The 11,066-nt window shown below is 34.5% G+C and overlaps 1 protein-coding gene and 1 pseudogene across 1 annotated transcript; one reads left to right on the forward strand and one right to left on the reverse strand.

Annotated features, from left to right (window-relative positions):
- The first annotated feature begins 262 nt into the window (after positions 1 to 262).
- Positions 263 to 1,242, forward strand: LOC107616453 (eukaryotic translation initiation factor 5-like; annotated as a pseudogene).
- A 2,242-nt stretch (positions 1,243 to 3,484) lies between these two features.
- LOC148546663 (protein FAR1-RELATED SEQUENCE 5-like) lies at positions 3,485 to 7,170 on the reverse strand. Its single transcript, XM_088499294.1, has 6 exons — positions 7,148 to 7,170; positions 6,857 to 7,096; positions 4,930 to 6,760; positions 4,310 to 4,360; positions 4,069 to 4,149; positions 3,485 to 3,832 (listed from the first exon to the last, which is right to left on the reverse strand). The coding sequence occupies exons 1-6, from the start codon at positions 7,168 to 7,170 to the stop codon at positions 3,485 to 3,487; spliced, it is 2,574 nt and encodes an 857-aa protein (XP_088355420.1).
- Positions 7,171 to 11,066: the final 3,896 nt, after the last annotated feature.

Raw genomic sequence — 11,066 nt, forward strand, 5'->3', positions numbered from 1 at the left:
GTTCGGCTAGAAGCTATAACCACTAAATTAAAAAATTGTTATTGAACTGTCAAACCGGCCAGGAACCGGTCGGTCGAACCGAACTGGAACCCGACCGGTTTTCAAAAAAACTTCACCAAACGGTGCCGTTTTGTTCATTATGGAAACTCTAATTACGCGAACCTCTTCCCCAAAATCCAAACAAAGCACTCTGCCACTCTCTCAGTCACGCGACCATCCTCCTCCTTCCTCTCCAACTCGAGCTCCTCCCTCACTGCCACACATGCTTCGCCTAGCCACCGCTGTCGAAGCCGCCGCCTTGCTTGCCGGTCGTCTCCGGCGCTGTTCGAACTTCGAAGCCACCGTCGTCGCCGCAACTGGTCTCGCTTCGTTCCTCCATCGCGCAACCACTGTCCCACCACGCCGCCTTTGTTCCACCGCGTCAGCCCCACCGTCGTGCTCCTTGTCCCGCTCTGTGCTCTGTCTTGAAGGATCTAGTTCGTTCCTTAATTGATTGAGCAGGTAAGTACATTCATCTTCCCCCTTGACTAAGCCTGGTCGAGTTGGATTTTTCACAACGATACTACAATTTCTGCTCTCTTTAGAAGTTTTTTTTATTATTTTTGTAACTGTAATTGTTGTTTTAAACTTTTAATTGGTTAGTTAATTTATAAATTTTCATCTTGCTTCTTCAATCGTTGTTATCATTAGTCATTACTGTGATTTAGGATTGTTAATGATCTTGAATATTGATTCTGATATGCTCTGATATGCAAGGGTTCTGAGAATGGTGACACTGTGAACTATGCAACTGTGGTCAGGGAAGTGAAAGCATATTTGAAGAAAGGTGTTGCAGTGAAGGAATTGTAGTAACATATTGCTGCATTTCATGTATCTGCTCAGGAGAAGATGAATGCACTTCTTGAGGGATTATTTGATGGCATCGAAAAAGCGTTTGGAAAAGAAGCTACCAAGAGGAAGAATCACCTTGCTGGTGCAGTTGCTGGAGATGACGAGGGATCGCAGCTGTTATTGCTCAATGCTGCTGAGGAGTTCTGTTACAAAAAAGGTAGCAATGAGTTGAATGAGGTTGCACTTATTCTGAAAGCCCTCTATGATGTTGATTTGGTGGAGGAAGAGCACGTCGTGCATTGGTATTCAAAGGGATTGAAGGGTGATAAGAAGGACTCTCAAATATGGAAGAATGCTCAACCATTCATTGATTGGATTCGGAATGCTGAATCAGAATCGAAGGAAGAATGAGAAAAGTTTGTGCTTAGTTATTGAATGGAATTGCCTCAGTTATTGAATTAGTGGAACCGCATATTCAAGGGTTTAATGTGGATTTCAGTGTTTCTGTTAAGGATTTTCATTTGTTGAATTGGTTTCTCTCTTAGAGATGAATCAAAATCAGAATGTTGTCCATCCAGGAGGGTTAAACTAGTTAGCTATATGTTATAGAACTCTGGTTTTGGTCGTTTCTGCTTCTCTTGTATAATACTTAAGTGGTTCTTGATGTTTTAAATGGCTTGTACTTGCTTCTTAAGCAAAACCATGAGATATAAATGTAACACTGATGTTAGTTTTGCAGTTTATTGTTGCTTCTTAGTCTTAGGCATTGCCATATTTGAAAGGATAAAAATACAAACATGGAGAAGTGAAAGTAGTTGTAAAATGGAGATGCATATTTTTATGGTTTTAGGATTTCAACAAAACTAAACAAAAAGAAGCCATTTTTTTCGATTGACTAGGTTACAACTTACAACAGAACTTGATATTACAGCAGAAGTAGCATCACCTTGTCCTAACTGCACACAACCAGTGACGCTCCTGAAGTGATGAGAAAGCTTTTATGTGACTTTGATTGGTACCAACTTTGAATAAATGTTGTTGAAATTTGGACTCTCTTTTAAATGTTTTTTGGACTTGGTCTCATCATTCTGAAGCTGAGCAACTAAATCCTTGCACATGTACCACAAAGGTCATCATGTGTTTCACACCTTAATTATGCACTTTAGTAAATGTTAGTATGTACTAATCAAGAAGTGAATTTTTGGTATCTAAATAACATTGATATTTGAACAATAACCTTATCTAAATTATTCAGGTCCCTCCCCATTAATCAAGCCAATAAGTTTAAGAAAATAAATCACATAATAACAACATTCACACATTTCCAAACGATTTAAGTATACTACTAGTCCCCTACTTGTCAATAAACTCATCATAATGTAGTGGCAACAATTCAGTAGTTTTTGGATTAATCCTTATTGCTTCTAACTAGTATTGTCCTATCTGAAGAGGTTCAATCTTGATAAACAACTAAGTATTGCCCTCATTGCTTCTGCTGGTATATAACAAATACTTCAATCTTGATATAAAAAAAATGATATTTTATTAACCAACACAATTTAGTGCAATGCTACAACAGGTTTAGTGTGGTTTTAGTCATCTTTAAGCCAATGACGGATCACAAATACAACAAAACAAATGCAAATTCCTATAGAACTCGATAAACCAATGATCCTAACAAACAAAGAGGATTGATATGCATCCTGAATAAAAGCATTCCATAGCCAATACCACACAAGAGACATAATGGAACCAATTGTAGCCCCAACAACCACCTGGTTCATTGTATGAAGTTGTTGTGATACCCTTAGGTACGACTGGAAACACACAAGAGCATGCATCAGAAATTCAAGCTACCAAAAATATTAGTTGCCATCATTACAATAAAACTCGGATATTTCAATGCTAATTCATATGAATAGCTTATATTAGATAAATTCATATTTTAAAAATTTCTTTCCAAGTTTTAATGGATAAATATGTTTGTACATTCTGAATATAAATGCAAATAATACAATGTTTGAATATATATATATATATACACTGAATGTTTTCAAGCTTATATGCTTTCCTTCATTGAGATTATTGCAATATGGAAACAATAATATGACATAAGTCATCAACTAGACAAAAGGCAGACCTCAGTGTTATGAGTAAGTCTAGAATAATATTCAGTAATTATGGAACAGATTGGATGAATAACATGAACAATTATATCAAGTCATCTACTTGATGCACCTAATGGAAAGAGTTGATGAAGATGGTAATAAGTGTAATCAGTATAACTTGAAGTGTATGTCTCCTCCTCTGACCCCCTTTTAGATCTCTCCTAAACTTATTCATAAAATCAAACCCATTGAATCAAGAACACCACAATATGCATTTATCTCATCCCTTCTGATTCACTCACCATATAACAAGATTTGGAGATATCAATTATCAGTTCACTTTTGAGAAGGTAATAACAGAACAAGATTATATTCAAAATTAGCGTCAATAACACAATAAAAACAACGTCGTCAACATTTGTAATGATACGGCCTTATGAACCACCCCTAATTTTTATAAATTGATAGCACAAGCACTTGAAAGGGAGATATAATCAGCAATTTTAACATGCATAAATTAAAAATATAATACATAGATTATAACTCTATGCCTTTTTGTTGTTGATGACATCATTCAAAAGTCCAGCCCATGTATTACTATCACTGGGTCCACTAGAATACGATGAGACATGGGAAAATTGAGGATATGATGTAATTCCGGCAGTAGAAGGATATTGGTTGAAGTACGCCATGCCATTTGGAACAGGATGAAAAGGAATAGGGAGGACTCCACCATAAGGTTGATAAGGATGGACCACTGGATAATTATGCATAGGATATTGTGGCAATCCTGTTTTTTTGGTTGTGGCTGCATCTGGAACTTCTGCCACTTCTATTCTTGATGTGTTGATCTTATCTTTTAATGTCTCTTGAGTTAGAGTGATTTCTTCAGTCTAAACATAAATATAATTTTTAAATAATTACGATACAAAATTTAAAAAAATAAATAAAGAAACTAGTCAGACAAGCTAGAGGCGAGTAAGACTTTTCTCAAAGTGTTGACCTCACTCACCCTTAATCTCTCAGTTGCACTTATGGTATTGGATTAAAATAATTTAAATTCAAATTAAGACTTTAATTTTCCTTCTTGAATTATCTAATATAAATTATTAGATAAGCGAAATGTTACCTTCTGTCGACTTTTTTTGCCATTTGCTCTAATCTTTGGAGTCTCTGTCAATTTAGATACAGATTTCTTGCTTCCACCACCCTTGAATTTTTTGTAACAGAATAATAAGAAATAATATAAACACTACGAGAATAATATGTTGCATATTTGAATTGAAATGCCAATAAATTTGATAGATGGTATAACATAGACAAGTGCTTACTTTAAAATTATTGTTATTGTGCACGGGTGTATTTTTTACTGATTTTGTGTTCTGAGAGGGAGTCTGTTTATTGGCATCACATTCTTCAACCTGTTAAAAAAATTAAAAAATTGCTCAAAATATAGCAACTAAACATAAAAAGATTGAACAAAATCTGTGTGCAGCAAGTAAAAGGCTAAAACATTTTGAAAGGTCTTCCATTAGATTTCTTTTCACCGATAATATATTGTCAAAAGACATTATATCCTTGTTACAAGCTACTATCTATTTCCCCCACAAATAAAATATCTGATACAAGATGACAAGTATCTGAAAAAAGTTTGAAAACCAATAATAACCTTTGACAAATGTTAAAAAAATAACTAATTAAAAGCACTTGTAAAATAGAAATTAATAATATTTTGCTAAATTAGCTCCGGTACAGGTTGAAGTATACATTCTCGTTTATCAAGTGAAGACTTTAACAAAAAGGAAATGCATATATATTATTTTCAATCTTGCTGAAAACTTTAACCAAAGTTAAATTAAACTAAACATTATTAAAAATGAGGATTTCAGCGAAGAAGGGGACAAAAGTACCTCTGGTTTGACATATTTAGGATCTTCAAAGTGAAAGGTAAGCATAAAGTAACTAATTAAGAAAGGCATTATATTAATACCATTGGTTCATCTTCAGCATTTGAGTATTCGGCGGGGGAATCCTCCTTGACGAGTAATAGACATGTCCTAACGAAATGCCTGCTTGACTTACAATGTGAACATCTTCGCCTCTTTTGGCCTTTTGGAACCTTTTTTGGAGCACCTTTTGACTTCACAACAGCTGGATCACCTATTAGCGCTGACGTGGGGGAAAACCTCGCTTGTGCATCACTTTTATTTTGCACCTTCGAAATTAGCTTAAGTAACTCACCTGAGATTTTCCTATAGTCGGCTGAATTTTTTGAAGAAATATCACAAAGCTTCCAACAAATTGATACCATTGCACCGCATCTAAGTGTGGGCACTATATCATCAGAGGGGTCTTGCTCGCCAACTGAGCATATAAAATCACTCTTTGCATCTCTTGTCCATCTTTTCAGGATAAGAGATGTAGGGACGCATTTTGCATTGCGATGTTTCAAGACCCCAAAGATGTGGGAGCATGGTAATCCACGAGTCTCAAATAGCCTGCACTCACACACAAACAGGTCCTTGTCTTTATTGTAAGATACTTTAAATTGCCATTGCTGATTAAAATACTCACTCGTGTTGTACTCAACAATGTCTCCACTATTTGGGCATTCAGTCACATTTAAGGCACCTGCTGCTTCTATCTCATCTTTCACAAGTTTGAAAATATTTCTAGTATAAAGTTCAGCAGCTTGTTTCTCAAAACTTTCCAAGCACGTAGTCAAAACAGGAAACTTATAAAAGATTTCAAAGTCAGCAATAAGATGGTTGTTTCGGTAATGCCTTAGTACTTCACTAAATTTATGCATGAATTCAAGGAGACTGGTTTTGCTGTCAACATAGTTCTTCAATAATGAATGAATTCCCTCACACTGTGATGTAGTTCTTATGCGGCCAAAGAAGTGCTCCCTCAAATATGCGGTAGCCCACTTCATTTTGTCATTATAAATGCCCTGGACCCATTCATTCTCGGCAAGTCCGTATTTGGATATGATCTCGCTCCATCTCTCTTCAAATATTTGTACAGTAAACTGTCCATACAATAATACATTAAAATCGTCCCAAAAATGCTTATTTTTTATATTCTGTACCGCATTACAATGGAGATGCCATGCACAAAGGCGGTGTGGTATACCAGAAAATACTTCTAAGATAGCCTCTCTCAAAGCACGGTCTTTGTCTGTCACAATGCCTCCAGGTAGTTTTCCTGACATGATTTCCAAAAATACCTTCAGTGCCCACTTGAAAGTTTTGGACCTTTCATCTAAGTGCAGGGCGCATCCAAAGCTAGTTGTTTGGCCATGGTGGTTGGTCCCTGAAAATATGAAGGGCTTGTTGTAGACATTTTTCTTGTAAGTGGTGTCAAAAGCGAGTACATCACCAAAACATTCATAATTAACAACACTTTCTCCATCAGCCCACACCAAATTATCCAACCTACCATCCTTTAAGGTGAACTTTCCTAGAAATAACGGGTCACTGTCTGCCTTGAACAACAGATAGGCCAATGCAACAAATACATCACCGTCTTTCACTTTGCCACGCTTAGTCTTACTAATGTGGTTATGTAAGTTTTTGCTGGTAAAACCCACTTTATCATATCCACCTTTTTGGGAAACCATGTAACCCATTATGTGGCAAGTTTTAACACCACATGCTCGCAAGCTATCTGCTTGTGTTTTATCGGCCTCGTCAAGCCCACGATTTGCGGTAATAAGATGTCTGTACTTAGGTGGACACAGTGGATGATTGTGTTCACTCTCAAAGACATTGACTTTCCACTTACCCGTTCTATAGTGACGAATGAACCGAATCCTCGCCCTGCAGTTGACACGAGTAATTGCCCTATGCTCCCTTTACCGATTGTCCCTTTTAAGGTGCTTCCAATGTCTTTTTCCTGCTTTATTGCAAACCAACTGTCTTGTATTAATGTTACCATTAGCATCCACCATCTTCAAGTCTTTTCGGGACACAAATCCATAGCACTTGACATATTTGGCGTAAAATTCACAAACTTGAGATTCTGTATCAAACACCAATCCCCATATGTCTTCGATGGTCAAATCAGTTATCAACTTTTCAAAACCATCAGCATTAATTATATCTGCCTCTGCTTCATCTACAGTTACATCCACCATATCATCACTTTCATCGGAACTGCACTCATACTCAACACTTAAATCCTCAGATTAATCACCATCCTTATACGACTCTTTGCCATCATTCTCCATGACTGAACTTAAAATTTTAACATGTTAGGTACTAAATAAATGCTAGGAGAATGGAATAGGCAAAATGAACTCAATTTTTTATGATTAAAATTATTGGTCAATCAAATTCTATGAAACCTAAGAGCTATTAGTGCATAAGAATGTTATTTATATGACAACCAAGAGTTACGGAAAAAAATTCTCTGACTTATTAACTTCCTATGGTCTTTCTTTTGAAAACAAGAATACAACAGATTCAAATAAATATGAGCACATGAATGATTTGCCATAGTTTTGTGTGAGGCATTTCATTTGTTCATGAAAGTATGAAATAAAGTCATTAAATTGATTTGCCATAGTTGTGTTTAGTATGAGGGGTTGATAGAATGCTTTTGAGAGATTGTGATTAGGTGGTTACACATTCTGTTTTTTCCTCCAGTTTTTTAGTTTAGGGTGGTAGTTATCTTTTCAGTATAGCCTTGTAAGTACTAGGTTCTGGTGGTGAACAAATCTATATATTTAAAAAAGTGGAACTTGTATAGTGAAATTTTGATGAACAAGGTGCTTGTAGTTGGGAACTCAAATCTTCTATCCCATTTTTCTATGTGAATGATTTTGAAGATGTTGGATTTGAGAATCTTAAAATAGAAGAAAAAGGGAGGTCTCATGATTTTACAGGTGTTAGATTTTCATTGAAGGAACTAAGGAAACAGAAAAATGGGATAGAAGATTTTAGTTCCCTAATGAGACTTGTACCTTACTCATTGATTTTCTTTACTAATGTCGTATTCCCAATCCCCCCAATTTATGTCATGTGCAAGAAGTAATTGTTACTTGTTAGTTCTTATAAATAAATTAAAAAAGAAGAAAAAATTATTTTTTATTCTATGGTTATCTTGAATAGCTTATTCTTGGTATAAAGTATAAACCACTTCTTCCTAGTTATCATACAAAATGCCTTTGTATTATAGATAGAGGTTCTTATACCCAAATAATTTTTACCAAGTTTTCAATGCCTAGCAAGTAAATATTGTAAATATGTATTATTTGGGGTCACTTTGATAAAAAGATAACATTATGTTGGTGTTGTAAAAACTAATTAAATTATAGTATCTGTATTCTAACCCTATCATGAAAATTTGCTCAAACACATTTGTCCCTCTCAAAGCAACTTCTTTCTTCTTTCTTTTTCATTTTTCTTTAAAAAAAATAATTTTGTAGACTTTCAAAGCATACTACAACTAATTGGGCTACTATAGTAATACTTCTAATTGAGCTACTCATGGCTATTTGGCCGCATTTCTATTACAGAAATTTAAACTAATCATCTCTCTTTTCTTTTTCTTTTTTAATTTATTTATTTTTTATCCTATTTCCTTAATACATTTTTTACCTCAGATAAAGAAAATGTGTTAAAATCAGATATTAAAATTCAAAGCAGGTTTGGTACCAGTTATTTCTTGTGTTTATTATGTACAAGAACAAATCAAACCTACATATAAAATGAAGAACCATGAACAGGAGGGTTTATTATTTGCTTGGAATGTGGGGTGCAGAAGTATCATTTTGGAGGGTGATGCAGAGTTATTGAGAGAGAGAAGACAAGAATTCAACCATTCTCACAATGGCACCACTGCAGGATATCCTTAAATATGTTAGCTGGTTTATAGGTTTAGTAGTTGTATAGTTATATTGTTTCTAGGGAATATAATAAAGCGACCAATTTTCTAGATCAGCAACATAATAAGCATAAAAGTATATCAAGCAATTAAACCTGCAAGAGAATTCAAGCATGCAGCTGTTACAAGGCACCCTTCCAAGTTTAGTAAGGAAAAGCTTTTGCAACCTTGAAATGAACCAGGACATCATCAAAAATTAATGAAGCATAGATAATTATGAAATACTAAAACTCAAGAATTCTGTTCAAACTGGCAAGCTGAGATGCTAGTATTGTATATCGGTACTGTTTATAGTTCACACTGCAACATGTCTACTGACTAACATAAACAATATCAACTACAGAAATGAAGCACAAGGAAGATTGGATATATAACTGAAATTTTTTCCCAGAAAAGACAAACTGATTGGTTGATAGCTGCATTCAGAATTATAACCATATATTCAGATTAAAACAGAAAACAAAGAAAAATTCATGGAAAAAGATGAAAATGCTAGGTTGAACCTATAAAATAAAAAATCCTGATTGTTCTGAAACACCACAAAAATACAAGGAAACGAAAAGTACCTTTTAGAAAGCTGATGCCAAAATTAGTGACTTTACTGCAAGAAATCTCAAGACTCTCCAAACATGCCAACTCTGGAAGCAAATTGAATAAAATACATTGTTCTGTTAATTATTGAATCATGTGTTGACTAAGACAACAATGACTATACTTTCATATGTACACATCACACTAACAATTATACAGTAGTTAAGCACAGTTGCAATGTGTTCTTTCTTAGAGAAATAAAGTATTCACACACTTGAACTCATTAGCCTTCAGGAGCAAAGGTTTTGATATCTTCAATGCCATACAAGATAACCATAAAACAGACCCTGGTTTATCTAATTCCTAAACCAGCCGACCTTGTAACCATTGAAACAGCACCACTAATTACTGATATTAGAGAAATACTTAAATATTTTGGCAGCACCGCACCCGACCAGTAAAAGCATAGCATATGACAGATAACATGATTACATACTATCAGATTAAATACATAATATTATATTTAAAATGTTTAAACATGATCTGGATCTCAGAAGTGTTAATCTTTCTAACTACCTATCTTAAACATCGTAGTTTCTAGCCATTGAAATCAAGGTTCTCGCACCCTAAACATGACAAAACCTTGTTGATATTAGAATCTAGATCAATTATGTGAACCTACTTATTTAAAAAAAAATGCGACCAGCCATAAGAACAAGTCCGAATAATCCATCAAAGCAAGCAGCTCGATATATTACTTACTAGAGAGCAAAACAGAGAGAAAAAGAAAGAGAGAGGGGGGGAAGTGATAGACTGAGAAAAATAAAGAAGTCAGACAAAGCAGCCAATATACCGGAAAGATTTATTCTAATAGTTCTCGTAGACCTTTGAGAAAGAGGCATTCAAAGAACTTCCATAGAGGAGAAAGACGTAGTGTTTGCCCAGTTGAGTGGTTTAGCCTTGCTTCTCCTTTAGGTTCTTTAAATTCCGTAGGTGGCTAGCTACCGAGATCAATGCAGTCAATTATTGCTAGGGTTTTGCCGTTTTGGTGTGCTTCAGAGGGGAGGGGGGTACGAATGATGTTAGGAGAAGACGAAGAACATATTGATTTTTTTATTTTTTGATATGTTTTGCTTTGCTTTAGAGGAGGACACTAATGATTAGAGGAATTGGAGAAGATGAAGAAAGATTAATTTTTGGTTTTTTTAATATGTTTTTGTTTTGTTGTTTAAATTATTTGAAACTATAAAATTAGGATTAATTGAATTCTAAAATTTGATTAATTTATAAAGGTATTTTTGTCTAATCAAATAAAGTAAAGATGTTTAAGACTTTTTATAAAATTAAATAAAAAATATATTTTTATTTTTATTTAATTAAAGGGATATATTAATAAAAGTGGTGATATAATATATATTTAAAAAAAATTAAATGCTAATGTAAAAAAAATGCCACATAATTTATTATTATTTATCCATATTTTAAATGTATCGTTACGTACCGTAGCAATTACCGTTAATAAAGTAGAAAAATGAGAATATGATCGCTCTTCAATTAAAATTATGAGCCGCACACATAATAAAAATTAGGTGCCTGCTACACATACAAGTAAAAAGGCTGTACAAGTTTTACAAGTTATCAGCCCAAACTTCATTAACACGCGCATTAACTCATTTTGAATGAGCGTAACTACACGCGCCCCACTCA

This window comes from Arachis ipaensis, chromosome B9 (genome assembly GCF_059453495.1).
Source record: "Arachis ipaensis isolate K30076 ecotype BB chromosome B9, ASM5945349v1, whole genome shotgun sequence".
Lineage (NCBI taxonomy): Eukaryota > Viridiplantae > Streptophyta > Magnoliopsida > Fabales > Fabaceae > Arachis > Arachis ipaensis.

Excerpts from the sequence above, each read along its gene's own strand:
- LOC148546663 (XM_088499294.1), bottom strand. The coding sequence starts at position 7,170 with ATGGAGAATGATGGCAAAGAGTC. Across the intron at positions 6,761-6,856 it reads GGTAACATTAATACAAGACA|GGCGAGGATTCGGTTCATTC; the intron begins GTTGGTTTGCAA and ends TGTCAACTGCAG. Across the intron at positions 3,833-4,068 it reads GCAAAAAAAGTCGACAGAAG|ACTGAAGAAATCACTCTAAC; the intron begins GTAACATTTCGC and ends ATTTATGTTTAG.